The sequence below is a fragment of the Myotis lucifugus genome, unplaced genomic scaffold, assembly GCF_000147115.1.
Source record: "Myotis lucifugus unplaced genomic scaffold, Myoluc2.0 scaffold_0, whole genome shotgun sequence".
NCBI classification, from domain to species: Eukaryota; Metazoa; Chordata; class Mammalia; order Chiroptera; family Vespertilionidae; genus Myotis; species Myotis lucifugus.
Genome location: NW_005871048.1, coordinates 61,356,324 through 61,371,497, shown reverse-complemented (window position 1 = coordinate 61,371,497; position 15,174 = coordinate 61,356,324). Strand labels below are relative to the sequence as shown.

General features: G+C 44.9%; 1 protein-coding gene across 4 annotated transcripts in view; it reads right to left on the bottom strand.

Moving 5' to 3' along the window:
- RETREG1 (reticulophagy regulator 1) overlaps positions 1 to 14,640 on the bottom strand; it is a 104,130-nt gene extending 89,490 nt beyond the window's left edge. For 2 of the 4 annotated variants that reach the window (XM_023752249.1, XM_014453274.2), the window contains exon 1: positions 14,246 to 14,639. In XM_023752249.1, the coding sequence (XP_023608017.1) occupies positions 14,246 to 14,509 (264 nt within the window). In that variant the 5' untranslated portion in view covers positions 14,510 to 14,639. Of the gene's footprint in view, positions 1 to 14,245 lie in introns of all 4 variants that reach the window. The other 2 variants (XM_023752239.1, XM_006081494.3) reach the window with 2 other exon arrangements.
- Positions 14,641 to 15,174: the final 534 nt, after the last annotated feature.

Here is a 15,174-nt window from a genome sequence, read left to right as displayed (position 1 = left end):
CCAGGGGTAGAAACAACCCTAACAACTTTCTCTAATTAAACAAGGGAGACAAAGCCGTCCCTCAGCACGGCCCTACCCAAGCTCCAACGGAAAACACGTCTCTCCTCATCATTCCACCTGAGATTTCCAGGCCCATATTAACTCTCCAAACAAGACAGACAACGCCCGTGAAAAACAAGGCGGGGAAGAAGAAGAAAAGAATATGTAATAAGGAAAGATGACGGTTTCCCATTAAGTTCTCCACGCGAGCGCCTTAGCTTCTGTGCTTATAACGTTTGCCCTTAAGCACAAACAATTACAGAAAATGCCTCAGTTCAACCACAAACGCAGTCAGCAAGGACTCTGAGGCTGGAATAGAACAGGGTCCACATTTCCATCACAGGCCTGCACTGCTATCAGATGAGAAGAGAACGAGAGGTAAAATTCAAAAGCCTGGCAAAGGCACAAGAGTGAGTCAGATACCATCCCGTGGACAACTGTCAGACTCGGTAGCCAGACATGCTGAAAACCAGTCTCCCTGGCAGACGGCAATCAAATTAGAGCCCTCCACTGCTCTCCCCGAGTAATGCTTTTTCCTCTTAGTACTCATCTTGATTCCTACTTGTCCATTTGTCTGTCCATTGTTTATCATTTCCTGACACCATTCTGCAAAGTTCATGAGGGAAGGGTCCAATCTCCTCTGTTTACTGATGTCACCCCAGCCCTAGGTCACTAACTGGCCAATAGCAGGTGCTCAAGAAATACATTTTGTACTGTTGTTCATTCAATATATGTTAAATGACTGTGCGTCAATTTGTGCAAATAATCATGCATGTAACTGACGTAATCATCAAACATTAAATCCCTAAAGCACACTATTATAACAGTAACAGTTTGCCAAAATGAAAAACCAAAATGCATGGAGGAGCATAAAAACTTCTATACAATTTTTTGAAGACCTTCCACGAAGCAACTGAGAACATGGATGGCCCTTGGACCTTGGCTTAGATTAATTTTTCTCTTTAAGGGAAGACCAGGCTTCTCACTAGCTATTGGAAATCAGTCTGTCTCTCCTAACTGCCACTGCGCCAAAGCCCTGTTGCCATGATGTAGTCGGTCAGGTCAAAGTGATGGTGCCTCGGTATCTCATGCATCCTTGTCTCTGGAAGCCCAGCAGATGCACCTCCCTTCAATTCTAAGAAGCCTTGCTTACAGGGAAAGCCACACCAATACACAATATATGTTTCGGAGTTCTTCTAACAACCATGCTCTTTATTTTTATTTTATTTATTTATTTGAGAGAGAGAGAGAGAGAAACATCAATTTGTTGTCCCACTTATTTATGCATTCACTGACTGATTCTTGTATGTGCCCTAACCGGGGATCAAACCCACAACCTTGGCATACTGGGACAACCCTCAGCCATGCTCTTCAATGCCATAGGCATATGGCAATCATGGGATCATAAGCCTTACAACATGCACCTGTTTGCACCAAGCAAACTCCGTGCACATCAGAGATTTCATGGGCAACATTAGAGCTAAAAGCATAGACACAGATTCCAATGTCTTAGTCATACATGGCACTAATATACAAACAGGCTGAACTTTCAGCTATCCAGTATTTAGTGACATTATTAAAAGAGAAAATTTTAATGGAAATAACCAATTTCCAGTTTGATGAATAAAAGCGGGTGTTCACTAATACTAGTGAATTTAAAAACAAACAGAAAAGCAATTTTTAAATCATATTTCCCATTTACACTGGATTGTATTTTAAAATGGATTCTAATAAGTTTAGAACATGAGCCAAAAGTGAAATTGTATTAAGTATTTTTAAATATTTAAATATCATTTACTTTAAAAAGGTAAGAGTTTCATGTACCATTTTGCATAAACTATGATGATAAACTGGTTAAAGTCTCACTAAAACTTTCTGATATTATACACAACAATGCAAGTTGTTGTTTTGAATTTGCCCAGAAAGTTTTGGGAAGTTAAATTTAAAAGGTGAACTTTTTAAATATATAAGGAAATATATAATCATTCCTAAAATTAATAGAAAGAAAGTTTTCATACTACAGCCAGTGCCCCAGCATATGCCCAGGGAGGGTGCAGGGATAGCACAGCAGGAGGCGGCTCACCTAATGCCCCTCCTCCAGCTCCTAAGCCCTTTCTTCCACATACAAAGATGGACCAGGACTGCATGCAACTCATGCTGAGCCCCAGACCAGGCCACGAGGCCACCTCCTGACTCGTAGTGGAAGTCCGCTCTCCGGGATCCGGGGATGTGCATTCTCGTGCACCGTGGTCCCTAAACTGTACTCTTCTGATGGACTCTCTAGTCCTGACTTTTACATTTTATTTCCCATGAAAGCTTGAATTTTTTAAAACACTGAATGCATGCCTGGTTTTTGTTTGTTAACACCCTCTATTACAGCGGTTCTCAGCCTGTGGGTTGCGACCCCTTTGGGGGTCGAACGACCCTTTCACAGGGGTCACCTAAGACCATCGGAAAACACATATATAATTACATATTGTTTTTGTGATTAATCACTATGCTTTAATTATGTTCAATTTGTAACAATGAAAATACATCCTGCATATCAGATATTTCCATTACAATTCATAACAGTAGCAAAATTACAGTTATGAAGTAGCAACAAAAATAATTTTATGGTTGGGGGTCACCACAACATGAGGAACTGTATTAAAGGGTCGTGGCATTAGGAAGGTTGAGAACCACTGCTCTATTATATGTACTAGCTACAGGAGAGCTTGATGAGAAGAAGTCAACAGCTATTTTAAAGAGGTTTTATTAAAAACAACAACAAACAAAAAAAAACACCCTTAAAATTGTAGTCGGTAACCAATGTAACTACTGAAGTGGCCATGCCTGTGTTAACGGGTCCTGGGGTTGTTTTAGAAAACACAAGTATCGGTTTGTAGTTTAGGAAGACAGACAAACGTTTCCTTCGAATAGTAAATGAATGTTCAAGTGACAAGAATGTCCCCCCTACGACAGGTTTCCGGGATGCAGTTATCCCCATGGGGTGAGAAAAGGTGGTATGGCCACTCGCTGGATGTTAAACACCTTGTTTCAGGTAGATGTGCTCAAGTTGCGCCATTACAACCGAGAGCAAGACAGTCTTCAATGGTCTCCTTTTGTCAAAATTGACTTTTAACAAACTTCGGCTCCGTGGACGGGGGTAAGGAGGGAGGATGTGGTCTGAAGCTCACAGCTAGGAGCTTCTGAGGATCCCAACAAACCGTGGGGAGATCTGTCCATACTCCTTCCCCAGACTCTCAAAACCCCCCGAGACTCGGCTGGATCGATACAGTAAATTTCCCACAGTGACCTGAAAACTGGGAGCAGTGATCCTGGCACCAGGGAACGTTATTATTTTGCCGTCCAAGGTTTCATCACGCTTGTTTCAACGCCCAGCAGTTTTAAAAAGGGGTCAGGAGGCCCCGAGGCGGGGCCAGTTGTCACCAGCTCACAGTGGGGTTTGGGCCTGTTTCTTCATCTATACAATGAGGTGATGACGAAGGCGGAGCAGAGTCCCTACCTTTTGTTTCCTCATACAGATGCCGTCTTTTGAAAGAGTTTAGCTGCTAACAAAACAACCTGGTTTACTAGGTCAGAGCTGGTGTAACTTGATCACAGAAATAAGTATCTTCCATCGGCTGTTTGAAATACGGAAAAACAGGTTAGTGCCTTCAAAGCACTGGGGAGCTCGGGGTCCTAGAGGATTTTAATAGATTCATGTTATGGTTCTTTGGCTGAACTCTGCTACCCTGGACCCACAAGACACGAGCAAAAGTGCCAGGGTGCTTTTTTGGAAGCTGACCAGCAGAAAGTGGCACCTAGGTAGCCTTAAGCTCCCAACCAAACCTAAAATGTAAATAGCAGTGACACTCTTCCAGCTCAGCACATCCTGGTCGCATCCTGGCCTATGACAAGTTAGGATATTTGTTTTGAGCACATGCAAAGTCAAAGCATGAATTCTATCCACCTTTTGGTTCATTAGGTGAAGTCTATGCTAGGAATATATGTGTACCTGCAAAGCCAGGCCTGACACCCACCTCCCAGGGCATGACTCAGCAAAGCCCACAGCACCCAGCCAGGGCAACCTCCCTGCACAATTGCAGGGGGCGCCACACAAGCTGTGCTCTGTGTGAGTACCCCTTGGAGGCACACAGAAGCCCTGTGTTCAAGTCCACAGGACTACAATGGACCACAAAGTCATATGCAGCTTTTATATGGCCAACGTTGAGTCCTGGAAGTATGAAAGCCAAAAAGAAATGCTTTAAGCTTGCCCTTAAGCGCTAAAGCACTAGTGATGATAATACAGCCATCTGGCCAATTCCCTGTTTACCTAAATACCATCCATCAGAAATCAATAGCTGGACCAGCTACCGATCATCTACAAGAGATTGGAAAGGCCTTGGAAAGGCGTCCGACTGCTCAAACGCAAGAGGAGACAGGAAGAGCAATGCTTCAAAATTCTAAGAGCAAATTATTTCCAACCCAGAACTCTAAAGCAAACCAGACTAGCAACCAGCTGGAAGGGTGAGACAGAGATATTTCCTGCACATGCGTTCTCACAACATGCATTTCCTTTGTACTTTCTCAGAGCTGGAGAATGTGCTCTCTCAGTACAGAAGGAGTTCACCAAGAAAGAGTCCAGTAACAGGGGAAAAACAAACAGAAATGAGAGACTCCGAAGAAACAAGAAAACCTTAAACCTTCGTGAATGTTCTTAAGGGGAAGAAAAGGGGCCTCCCCCTCGAGGCTGTGACTTCTCCTGACTCTGTTTGCAGCATGGGCCCAGTGATGGAGGCTCCCGCAGAGAGAGAAGGAACGGGGTGACGGATGCGGATGTCCTAAGAGGACAGCAGGCCCTGGGGACAATCACACGAGACCAGTATAGGAGGGTAAGGACTCTGAGAGGGGTGGCTCCAGGGAAAAGGATAAAAAGAGAGGAACTCAAACTGGCAGCCTGATACATCTGACCCATTATCAAAAGGAGTTTTCCAGAAATGCTGGAAAATTAAGATGATCAAATAGAAAAAACTGCTAAGAGTAACAGCAAAATGAAGTTGTACAAGCACGGTTCTGTAAACATGGCATTCTCCTTAGTTCATGTATAAACAATGCTTACACAGTCACAATGATAAGTGATCAAACCGAAAATTGTGACATCATTACAGTAGATGGAGGAGGGGAAGGGAGTGTGTGTGTGTGAATTAGGGCAGGAGGGAACAAAATAATGTCTCAAATGGCTCAATCAAGAAATGGCATTAAAAAAATTTTAACAGCCCAGCTGGTGTGGCTCAGTGGTTGAGTGTCAACCTATGAACCAGGGGGTCAAGGTTCGATTCCCAGTCAGAGCACATGCCCAGGTTGCGGGCTCAATCCCCAGCAGAGGGCATGCAGGAGGCAGCTGATCAATGATTCTCTCTCATCATTGATATTTCTCTCTTTCCCTCTTCCTCTCTGAAATCATTAAAAATATATTTTTTAATCTTTTTTAAAAAGTAATCTACTGACTAGACTTATTATGGTGATCTTTTCACAATATATATAAACATGAAATTATTAAACTGTATACCTAATATAATGTTAATGTCAATTATACCTCACAATTTTTAAAAACAAATTATAAATGTAAAAAAATTGGCATTTTAAGGATATTATTTAGAAAAGCCTAAAGAGAGCTAAAAGCAAATCATTAACAATATTTGCTATGAGAAACAACCAGGAAGAGAATGTCTTGCTTTTATTAAAAGTCAGTTGGGATTAATCGATTTGAGAGACAGCGAAAAAGAGAAAGCATGCATGTATGTGTAGAGAGAGAGAGTGACTGACTTTTATAGGCAGTACTTTCCATATCATTTACTACATATTCTATAAATGTAGCTTTAATTTTTTTCTTTTTACGTAATTGGTTGTCAACAGAGTTTTACTAAGTTTCTAAAAACTAGAAAAACAGACCCACAGGAAAATAAAATACCTTCAAATTGCTCCAGGTACCATGAAAAATACAAGCAGATCCAAATACTGAAATTAACAGGCAAGACCCAAAGAAGGTGGCAGGGATGACCCACTGCGGTGACTACGGACTGACGACAGTGAAGCGGCTGTGGGTGACATGCTGGACACAGGCAGCGCCTCGGAGGCGGAGGGAGCAGGAAGCCCTGCAAACAGAGCAGGGATGCTCTGCAGATGGGCCAGAGGAGCAGGGGATCTGAGTCCCCGAACATCCTCCCCTGCTCTGTCAATAAAGACGCTGCCACCAATGCCAGCCAACAGCCCAGCTCCCCTCCCCCAGGGTATGACAGGATGCCATCCCCAACACTAACCGCACCCAAGCTCACAGCCCAAAGGACACGTTTTAGGTGCCATTCGACACCATCAAGCAGCACAGCCACCTGAGAAGATGCGGGGGTCCACAGGACCTTCTACCTGGAGGGAAAGGGCCACCCTCCAGTCAAAAGGGCAAACACAAAAGGGCACCCAAACATGATGAAGCTGGACCACCTGACAACTCAGAGAGATGCACTCTGGGTTTTTGCAATTAACGCTGGAAAATAGAAAACAAAGGTGATAGAATGGAGCTGTGGTTAGTGATGAAATTTTATTTGGAAAAATAAATCAACTTCTTTCCTGAAAGCAGTTAAGAGACAACCAGCTATGTGGGAGGCAGCCAATGTTTTAATTGAGAAGTAAATTCACTGGGTCCTGTAGAAGACATATGGGATAAGCCGTATAACATCACACTCATTTTACTCCCCTTGCAGTAGGCTCTAGTTGATAGGGGAAAAAATGTACAAAAGCCTGGTTGAAATCCAAGCTCTGCCCCGTACTGTCATCTTGGGGCAAGTGACTTAAATGCCCTGGGCCTCAACGTTCCCCTCTGCAAAATGGGACAATGACCCCTTGCTGGGTGGTGTGAGAAATAAATAATAACTATGCCAAGTGACGCAAAGCAGGAGCCCAATCAATGGTCATTGTTAAAATCAATGATCACTGCAGGTATCCCCAAGTGAAATCATGTAAGGCCACAGAAAGTGTGCCCCCAAATTTGTCAAAAGAACACCGGCTGTTACACAGCAGTGTATCCAGTGTATCCAAATCGGTGTATCCAGTAACCCAGGCGTGGCCACAACCTGAGGGAGTGCTGGCGTCATCTGTTTATCTTTCCAATGAAAGGCTCGCTCAGTGTCTGGGCAGAGATGGGAGGCCGGCTGGCCCATGGGTGGCTGCAGCTCCTTCTCCCAGTTCTAAGACTCCATGTGGAGCATGTAAGTGGCCACACCTCGCCCAGCGTGTTTTCATTTAGGTAGTGCTGCCTTCATCCCCAAGAGAAAAATATTTCCTTCCCAAATAAACTGAAATAAGCCGAGAAGAAAGCATGAAGAAAATGAAAATCTTGCCCAGCAAGCGTGGCTCAGTGTTTGAGCTTCAACCCATGAACCAGGAAGTCACTGATTCGATTTCTGTTCAGGGCACATGCCTGGGTTGCAGGCTCAATTCCTAGTGTGGGGCGTGCAGGAGGCAGCCCATGGATGATTCTCTCTCATCATTGATGTTTCTACCTCTTTCTCCCTCTCCCTTCCTCTCTGAAATCAAGACAAAAACATTTAAAAGAAAATGAAAATCTTCCTGAAGAATCTTTGAAAACACTTCAGAGTTTTATGCTTCTGAAAGCATGTATGTAAAGAGATGTGGATACTACAGACACTTTCGAGCTCGCTTCTGTCATTTCCCGAGCAATACTGACTACTAATACAATACAGCATAGAGGTGGCCACAATACTAAATTTAGCACTATTCCATGAAAAAAATGCAGCTTGAAAAAAACTGGTCTATGAGGACAAAGATGAAAATACAGGGACCTGATAAAAACGTATTCACTGTAGAAATGGCCGGACATAAATAAAACCAGGAAAACAATGTCATCCAGCGTTTCCCCCCAATTATTTGTGATTTCCTGCTACCCTCCCCACGAAAGATATAGCCAGCCTCGTCCTCGCTCAACCTTCTCAATCTCAGTAGATCGTTCCTCCTTCAAAGAGATATTAGTCACCACTGTCCCATGACTCCTGGCCACGTCCACTACAGGCGCGCCTCCCTTTCCCCCTCGTCCCCAGGTATGGGAGGAAGAGGTGTCCTTCTAAGCCCAGTCCTTTCAACCTTCCTCTAACAAGCTGGAGGAACCATCGTTGGTATAGAGGGGCTGTTGACACCAAGTGCGAGTTGGACCTTCCAACCTTCCAAACCAACACCACAGGACAGCACCCCAAGGACTCCCAGTGGGTTTGGGGCATTCCAGATTACACGGGTGCCCAGCCTGAGACGTCACAGAAGTCATAGTACCCAAGGTCTCCTGCCCTTGTGCGGTCACCTCAGGCAAATCACGTTCTTGCAGTTTCACTGTTCCCACAAATGGAGGGTAATGTTGTCATGCGATGCCAGATGCTCTGGGAAAAGCCCAAGGCCTAGACTTTCCTGTATGCCAAGCCTCCAACTGTGGGTTCAATACTGAATCACATCAGGGCACTTTCCAGGCTGCAGAGCCAGTGTGCCCCGAGAGAGAGGCTGCGTTGGAAGGCATCCAATGTCAGTGCTGTGACCCGCCAGGAGACTGAGAATAGGGGCATTTTGCTCCATCCCTTGCCTGTCCAAGGCAACCGTCATGTGGCCGCAGAAAACATGCGTCAGAGCTCGCCACTCCTCTCACCAAAAACAGACGTCTCACACAAAGACTGCTGTCGGAATTTTTTTCAATAACTTTATTCATGAGAGCCAACCCTGAAAACAACCCGAATGAACATCAACTGACCAGTGAATAAACAAATCGTGGCATATCCCTGAAGTGGCAGCCTGGTCATCAACAAAAAGGAACAAATAACTGATATGCACAACGGGGTGAATCTCCAAACTGTACGCTGAGTAAACAAAGCCAGACACAAAAGACATCCTAATAGGTGGTATCATTTATGGGCAACTTTAGGGAAGACAAATAGAATCTATGGTGATGGAAAGCAGGTCAGTCCCCAGGGTGGGTACTGACAGGAAATCGTTTGGGGTGATGGAATGAATGGCCTAGATCTTGGTTGCCTTTGTTACATAGGTGTGACATTGGACTGTACACTTAGGAGTCTGTGCACTTGATTGATGGTCCACTGCAAACAGTTAATTCTTTAAAACCACAACCAAATGGGCATTTTCCGTTTCATTGGGTTCATTCCATTCTATGTTGTGTTTACCATCGGGTGTCACTGATGGCTTCTGGGAAGAAACCGTAGCCAGGGGCAGGCGTGGGAAAGAGATCTGCAAACTGTTGGCCCCTTTGTACTTTTAAACTTTTGAACTGTGAGGCAGTATTAGCTAATTATTTTGAAAATAAATAAAATTTAAATTTTTAAGAGAAAGAATTTAAAAACATGTCCCTCATTGATAAAATAAGGGAGACACAGCCCTCAGACTACTATTAAGTGCCACACCATCTATTTCAGGTTGTGGACATGCTGTTCTTGAAGCAAACACTGTATGTGGTCTGCATTTTATCAAACTCCGCGAAGCTCTGAGTGAGTACCATTTCTTAGCATAATTTAATACTTTAATATTTTCCATAAAATACATAGATAATAGATAATACATACATACACAGTTATAAAATACTCATAACTTGAACACTATGTAACCGCTACCCAAGTCAGAAAATACAACACTGCCTGTACCCAAGAACCTTCCATATGTCCCCCTGGGATCACACCTTCTCACTCCTCCCAGGAACAACCACTCTCTTGATTTCAGGAATAAGAAATGTGTCTTTCTTATCTCCTATGTGTATATCCCCAGTCAATACTGTTCAGCTTTGCACATTTTGAAACTTTTTCAAAAAACTGAATCATTCTGCACATATTACTGAGTGCTTCTTCTGCCCCAAACTACATTTTTAAAACTTGTGGGAGGCCCTCTGCCAGGGAAGGCGCCTTGGCTCTCCTTTAAGTCATGTTGACTGAACCCAAGGCGTGGGCATAGCCCTTCCTTGGGGACATTTCTGGCCAAAAGGTGAGAATGCCTTCAGCTCAACTCTTCAAAGCCTAGGTGTGGGGAATGGGTTTTTATAATGTAAATCCAGTCAAGCACCAGGAATACCTCCCTTATCTTGAGTTTTGGTGAAACCTCCTGATATTTTGGGGAATTTGGACTATAAAATAAACACACTGCTTTGGGACTTGGTCTCTCTGCCTCTCTGCCAGAAGAGGACAGAAGCCCACCCAGACCCAGCTTTTCTATTTCTGCGTCTGTCTTTCATTTCTCAATCCCAAAAGCGCCTCTACTTGAAAGAACCGGTTCGCGCTCTCTCTCTGTGCTGGATGCCCTGACACAAAAACTCATCCATGTTGTTGCATATCGCTGTAGCTTTGTTAGATAGTATTCGGGGGACGGCAGGAATAAATGGAATAAATGGACCACAATTTACTTACCCATGAAAATATTCACGGATACATTAATGAGGTGGCTTTTGTTTTGTCCCCATTGTCTAAACAAAAGACAAGTCCACAGACATAACATGACATTCAAGGAAACCATTGCCCCAAAATGTGTTTCCAAAACACCTAGCCAGTCTCATTTTCCCACTTTTCTCTACCAACCCGTGTGCCATCACATCAGTTTAGCAATACTGATTGAAGTATCAGGTACAGTTCCTAAGAGCTGGAAGGCTGCTGACCATGTACTAGATCTACCCAAAACATTCCTGTCCATCAAGATCTGGCCCAGGCACGATCTCCTCATGAAGACCCCACAACTTCTTCTTGTCCACAATGCCACCACTCCCCTGGAACTGCATCAGGATAACCTATCCTTTCTCTGACTCTTTTTTAAAAATATATTTGTATTGATTTCAGAGAGGAAGGGAGAGGGAGAGAGAGACAGAAACATCAATGATGAGAGAGAATCATCGATTGGCTGCCAAATGCCCCACACTAGGGATCAAACCCACAACCCGGCCATGTGCCCTGACCAGGAATCAAACCGTGACCTCCTGGTTCATAGGTTGATGCTCAACCACTGAGCCACACCGGCTGGGCCTTTCTCTGACTCTTCTAACACAATTGCTTCACACAGTCTTGAGTTATACCCGTTTGTTAAGGCCATACCTCAATGTTGGTTTTTGTAGTTCACAGTACTAAAATCTTGCAGATAATGGGCAGGCAATATATGTTAGAGCTTTTGAACTCAAACCCAAAATCCTGAAAGCTACTGCTGGTACCAGGTATTAAATCATTCAAAAATATATGTTTGAAAAGTTAGTTTCCACAAAAATGAAATAATTAAATACTAATTAAAGTAGAAACAACATCACTCTTGCTTAAGATAAGATATGGGTTCCTCATATTTCTAACCTTGATCTTTTTGTTTTTCTCATTAAAAATATAGAGCTTTAGAGTGACTGGGACACAGAATGTTTTAACATCATCATTTAAGATCACTTGATAAGAAGTACACTACTTATGTCCTAACTAGTTTGGCTCAGTGGATAGAGCGTTGGCCCGAGGACTGAAGGATCCTGGGTTCAATTCCAGTCAAAAGCATGTACCTAGGTTGCAGGCTCAATCCCCGGCTCTGGTTGGGACTCGGGTGGGAGGCAACCCCAATCAATGTGTCTCTCTCACATCTATGTTTCTCTCTCTCTCCCTCTCTTTCTTTCTATCTCTCTTCCCCCTCCCTTACACCCTCTCGAAAAATCAATGAACAAATATTCTCAAGTGAGAATTAACAACAACAACAAAAATTACACTATTTAAAGGAAATGATGTCCTCAAAAAGTGTTTAACCCCAGAAACAACAAAGGGGAAAAGTCCAAAATTTTAATGAAATTAATAAATGAGTCAGAAATTCCAGTTAACAAATATTTCATAATTTAAAAAGCGATACTATTATTTTTCTATCAAAGAAAATACATGCATGGAATGTAGACACTGCAAACCGGAAAGAAATAAAAGAGATGATCAAAGATATAAATGGGTTGAAGGCCTGGTCATTGTTTGCCTCTCCAAAGAACTCATAAAACCAAATGGATAGAAGACATCACTCGAATAATGCCAAATACGCCTTCAATTATTTTATGCAGAAGTCATTCTTTTCAATAGAGGTTATACAGAATACATCATAGGAAAAAATGTTTGCAACTCATATTATAGAAATCAGGCTAAAATCCTTAATATAAAAAGAGTTCCTACAAATCAATAGGAAAAAGCCCAATGGCTCAACTAAAAATATGGATAAAAGTTATTTATAAACAGATAATGCAAAGAAAAAATAATTATAATGACCCTTGAACACAGGAAAAATACTCAACCCCAGAGAAATAAAAATTGAAGACCATAGTGGGATACCCTTTTTTACCTATCTGATTTGCAATCCAAAAGTTTGAGAAAATGCTGTTGGCAAGGGTAGAGAGAAACAAGCAGTCATACACATTGCTGGTTGAAGTATAAATTGGTAGAACTCCAAGGAAGCCTAATAATTTAGTGATATCCATCAAAATTACAAGTGCATGTCCCCTGTGATCCAACAATCCCACTTCTGGGAATTTATCCTACATAAGTACTTGCATATATGCAAAATAGTGCATGTACAAAGCCATTACATATAACACTGAGATAGCAAAAGTTTAGAAACAACCTTAGTTCATCAGTAGGACACAGGTTAAATAATCAGGGACATCCTTACAATGGAATTCTATGCAGCTGAAAAAGAACAAGGAAGTGATCACCAAGACACACTAAGAAGAGGAATAGCACAGGCAGTATTCTTCAATTTGGGTAGAATATTGAGTATCTGCTGAAATATGCATTATCTGGAAAGATACAAGGAAACAGGTAACATTGGTTGCCTCTGGGAGGAAACTGGGTAGCCAGAGACAGGCATGGGAAAGAAATTTTCAAAATGTCTATCCTCTTGTACCATCAAACTTTTGAACTATAAGACTATTACCTATTTTTAATAAATAAAATTTAAAAATAAGGAAAATGATTTTAAAAATATGTTCCACATTGGAAAAATGAGTGAGGCACAACCCACCTAGCGTAACACAACATATTCTCCTTATTTTGAGTGCTCACATAACTTCACAACAGGATAAAGAAATTTGGAAAAAACTCTAGAAATACTGATAGCAAAGAGACCCAAAGCCAAGTTAATTCACATTCAGGGGCCCTGATAAGATACAGCAAGTTTTTAGGGAAAGCCAGGACTAGCACAGATCTGTAAGAAAAAATCTTTGAGTTGCTCGATTCACCTAGAAAACAGCAGGCTACGTATGTATGACTTGCGCACTTATTTCCTAACTTTAAGGTTAAGAAATCTATGCCCTATAACAATATATCTGTTACCTAAGCCCTGCTTAATCTGCACGGTGTGGGTCATGCTTGTTATGAGGACAGGGTTGCAAACAAAGGCGGCTTTTCTCCGCCCTCCATCAGATGATGGAGCTGCCTTTCAAGGAAGGAGCCAGACACTTCCCCCGTCCTTGCCGGTGATGGGGGTCTATATGGAGGGACAAACCTGTTGATGAGGGGCTTGTCACAGCCATTCCTATGTATTCTCTCTGTACTTCACCTAAAAATATGCCTGTTTTCCTCACTGTGTACACCTCCCGGGTGGGGGTGTATATAATCCATCTGGCTGCCTCCTGTTTTCTCCTGGGGGAGTAAAGACAGTAAACCCAACCCTCCCGGGAAGGGAAAAACAAATCATTCAGTGCCCACCTCAGGTGGCAGTCTGGGGCATGTACCTAAGCTGGTCCAGATATGCCTGCTGGGGGTGCAAGAACGAATACAAGTTCAAGCACGATTGCTCGGGCATGCTTTGGGGGAACAGGTCAAAACCTGCGAGTTTTAGAAAGCAGAAGCCCAAGTTACGGAGTATGCCGGGCACACCTACAGGTACAGGTGCAGGCGGGTCAGCCAACGACCTGGCCTGTGAGACAGGACACACACACACACACACACACACACACACACACACACACACAGGATGACAATTGTTTACAGGCAGTGCCTCTGGAGCAGAGTTGAAGTGGGTGTCTACCTGCTCAGCAAGGTGACCAAGAAAGTGGGGCAAGGCTGACACTTCTTACTCCGCAGTGTCCAGCGCGCACCCCCACCCCAAGCGCCCTAAGGTCGGCTGCCCTCCTGGACGCCCCCTAACCCCACACACACCCGCCCTGACCCCGAGGTCTCACCAGAACAGCAGGTTGGCCCCGGCGAAGCCGAGCACGGTGCGCAGCGGCCTCTTCCAGCTCAGGAGCTCCTTGGCGCAGCAGCCCAGCCACAGCCCGGGCTCCCCCAGCAGCCAGGTCACCGCGGCGGCCACCTCGCCGGCGGCCTCCTCCACCTGCCGCCCCGCGGCCGCCGCCGCCGCCCCTTCCTCCGGCGCTTCCTCCCCCCGCTCCCCGGGGGGAGCCCGGGGCGGCGGCTCCTGCTCCCCGGCAGCCCGAGCCGGGCATCCTTCCTGGGCGGGCTCCGGAGGCGCCGGGCTCGCCATCTTCAGCGGCGCTGGCAGGCGGGCACGGGCACGCGCGGGCGCGTCGGGGTGTCGGCTCCGAGAGGGCGGCGGGTCCGACACGGGGCGCGCACCGCGGGGCGCCGAGCTGGGTGCCTTGTGACGTCAGCCCGGCCGCGACTGGGGCGCCTTCAGGGGAAGTGGGTGCGGCCAAGTTCGCGCAGGGCGGGGCTGGGCGGCGGGCGCCGTGGGAGCGAGCGAGCTGGGCGGGGTCCCGGGGACCCAGGGAGCGTGACCCCCTTTTCCCTTCCGGCTGCGGAGGGGCGGAGAGGAGCCCCTCCCGGTTACTGATCTAAAAAGGAGGCAGGGCTCCGGCAGCAGCAGTTGGACATCTGAACTTTCTCGAGCCGGGGCCCCCTTCGCGCATCCTGCAGCCTTGGTGGGTGAGCGGGTCTCAGCCTCCGGGACCCCCTGACCCAGCGCGTCCTCAGGGACAGCCGACCCAGGCACAGCAAAAGTCTGTAGTCCTCTGCGAACACCGCAATAATATAAATGTTGGATTGAGAAAGGAAGAAAAAAACATGTGGCTCAACTAAAGAGCATCTTGCCCTCTCTTTTTTGCGATTCGCGTAACACCAGACCCCAGCAATTGGGGCGGGAGGTGGGGGG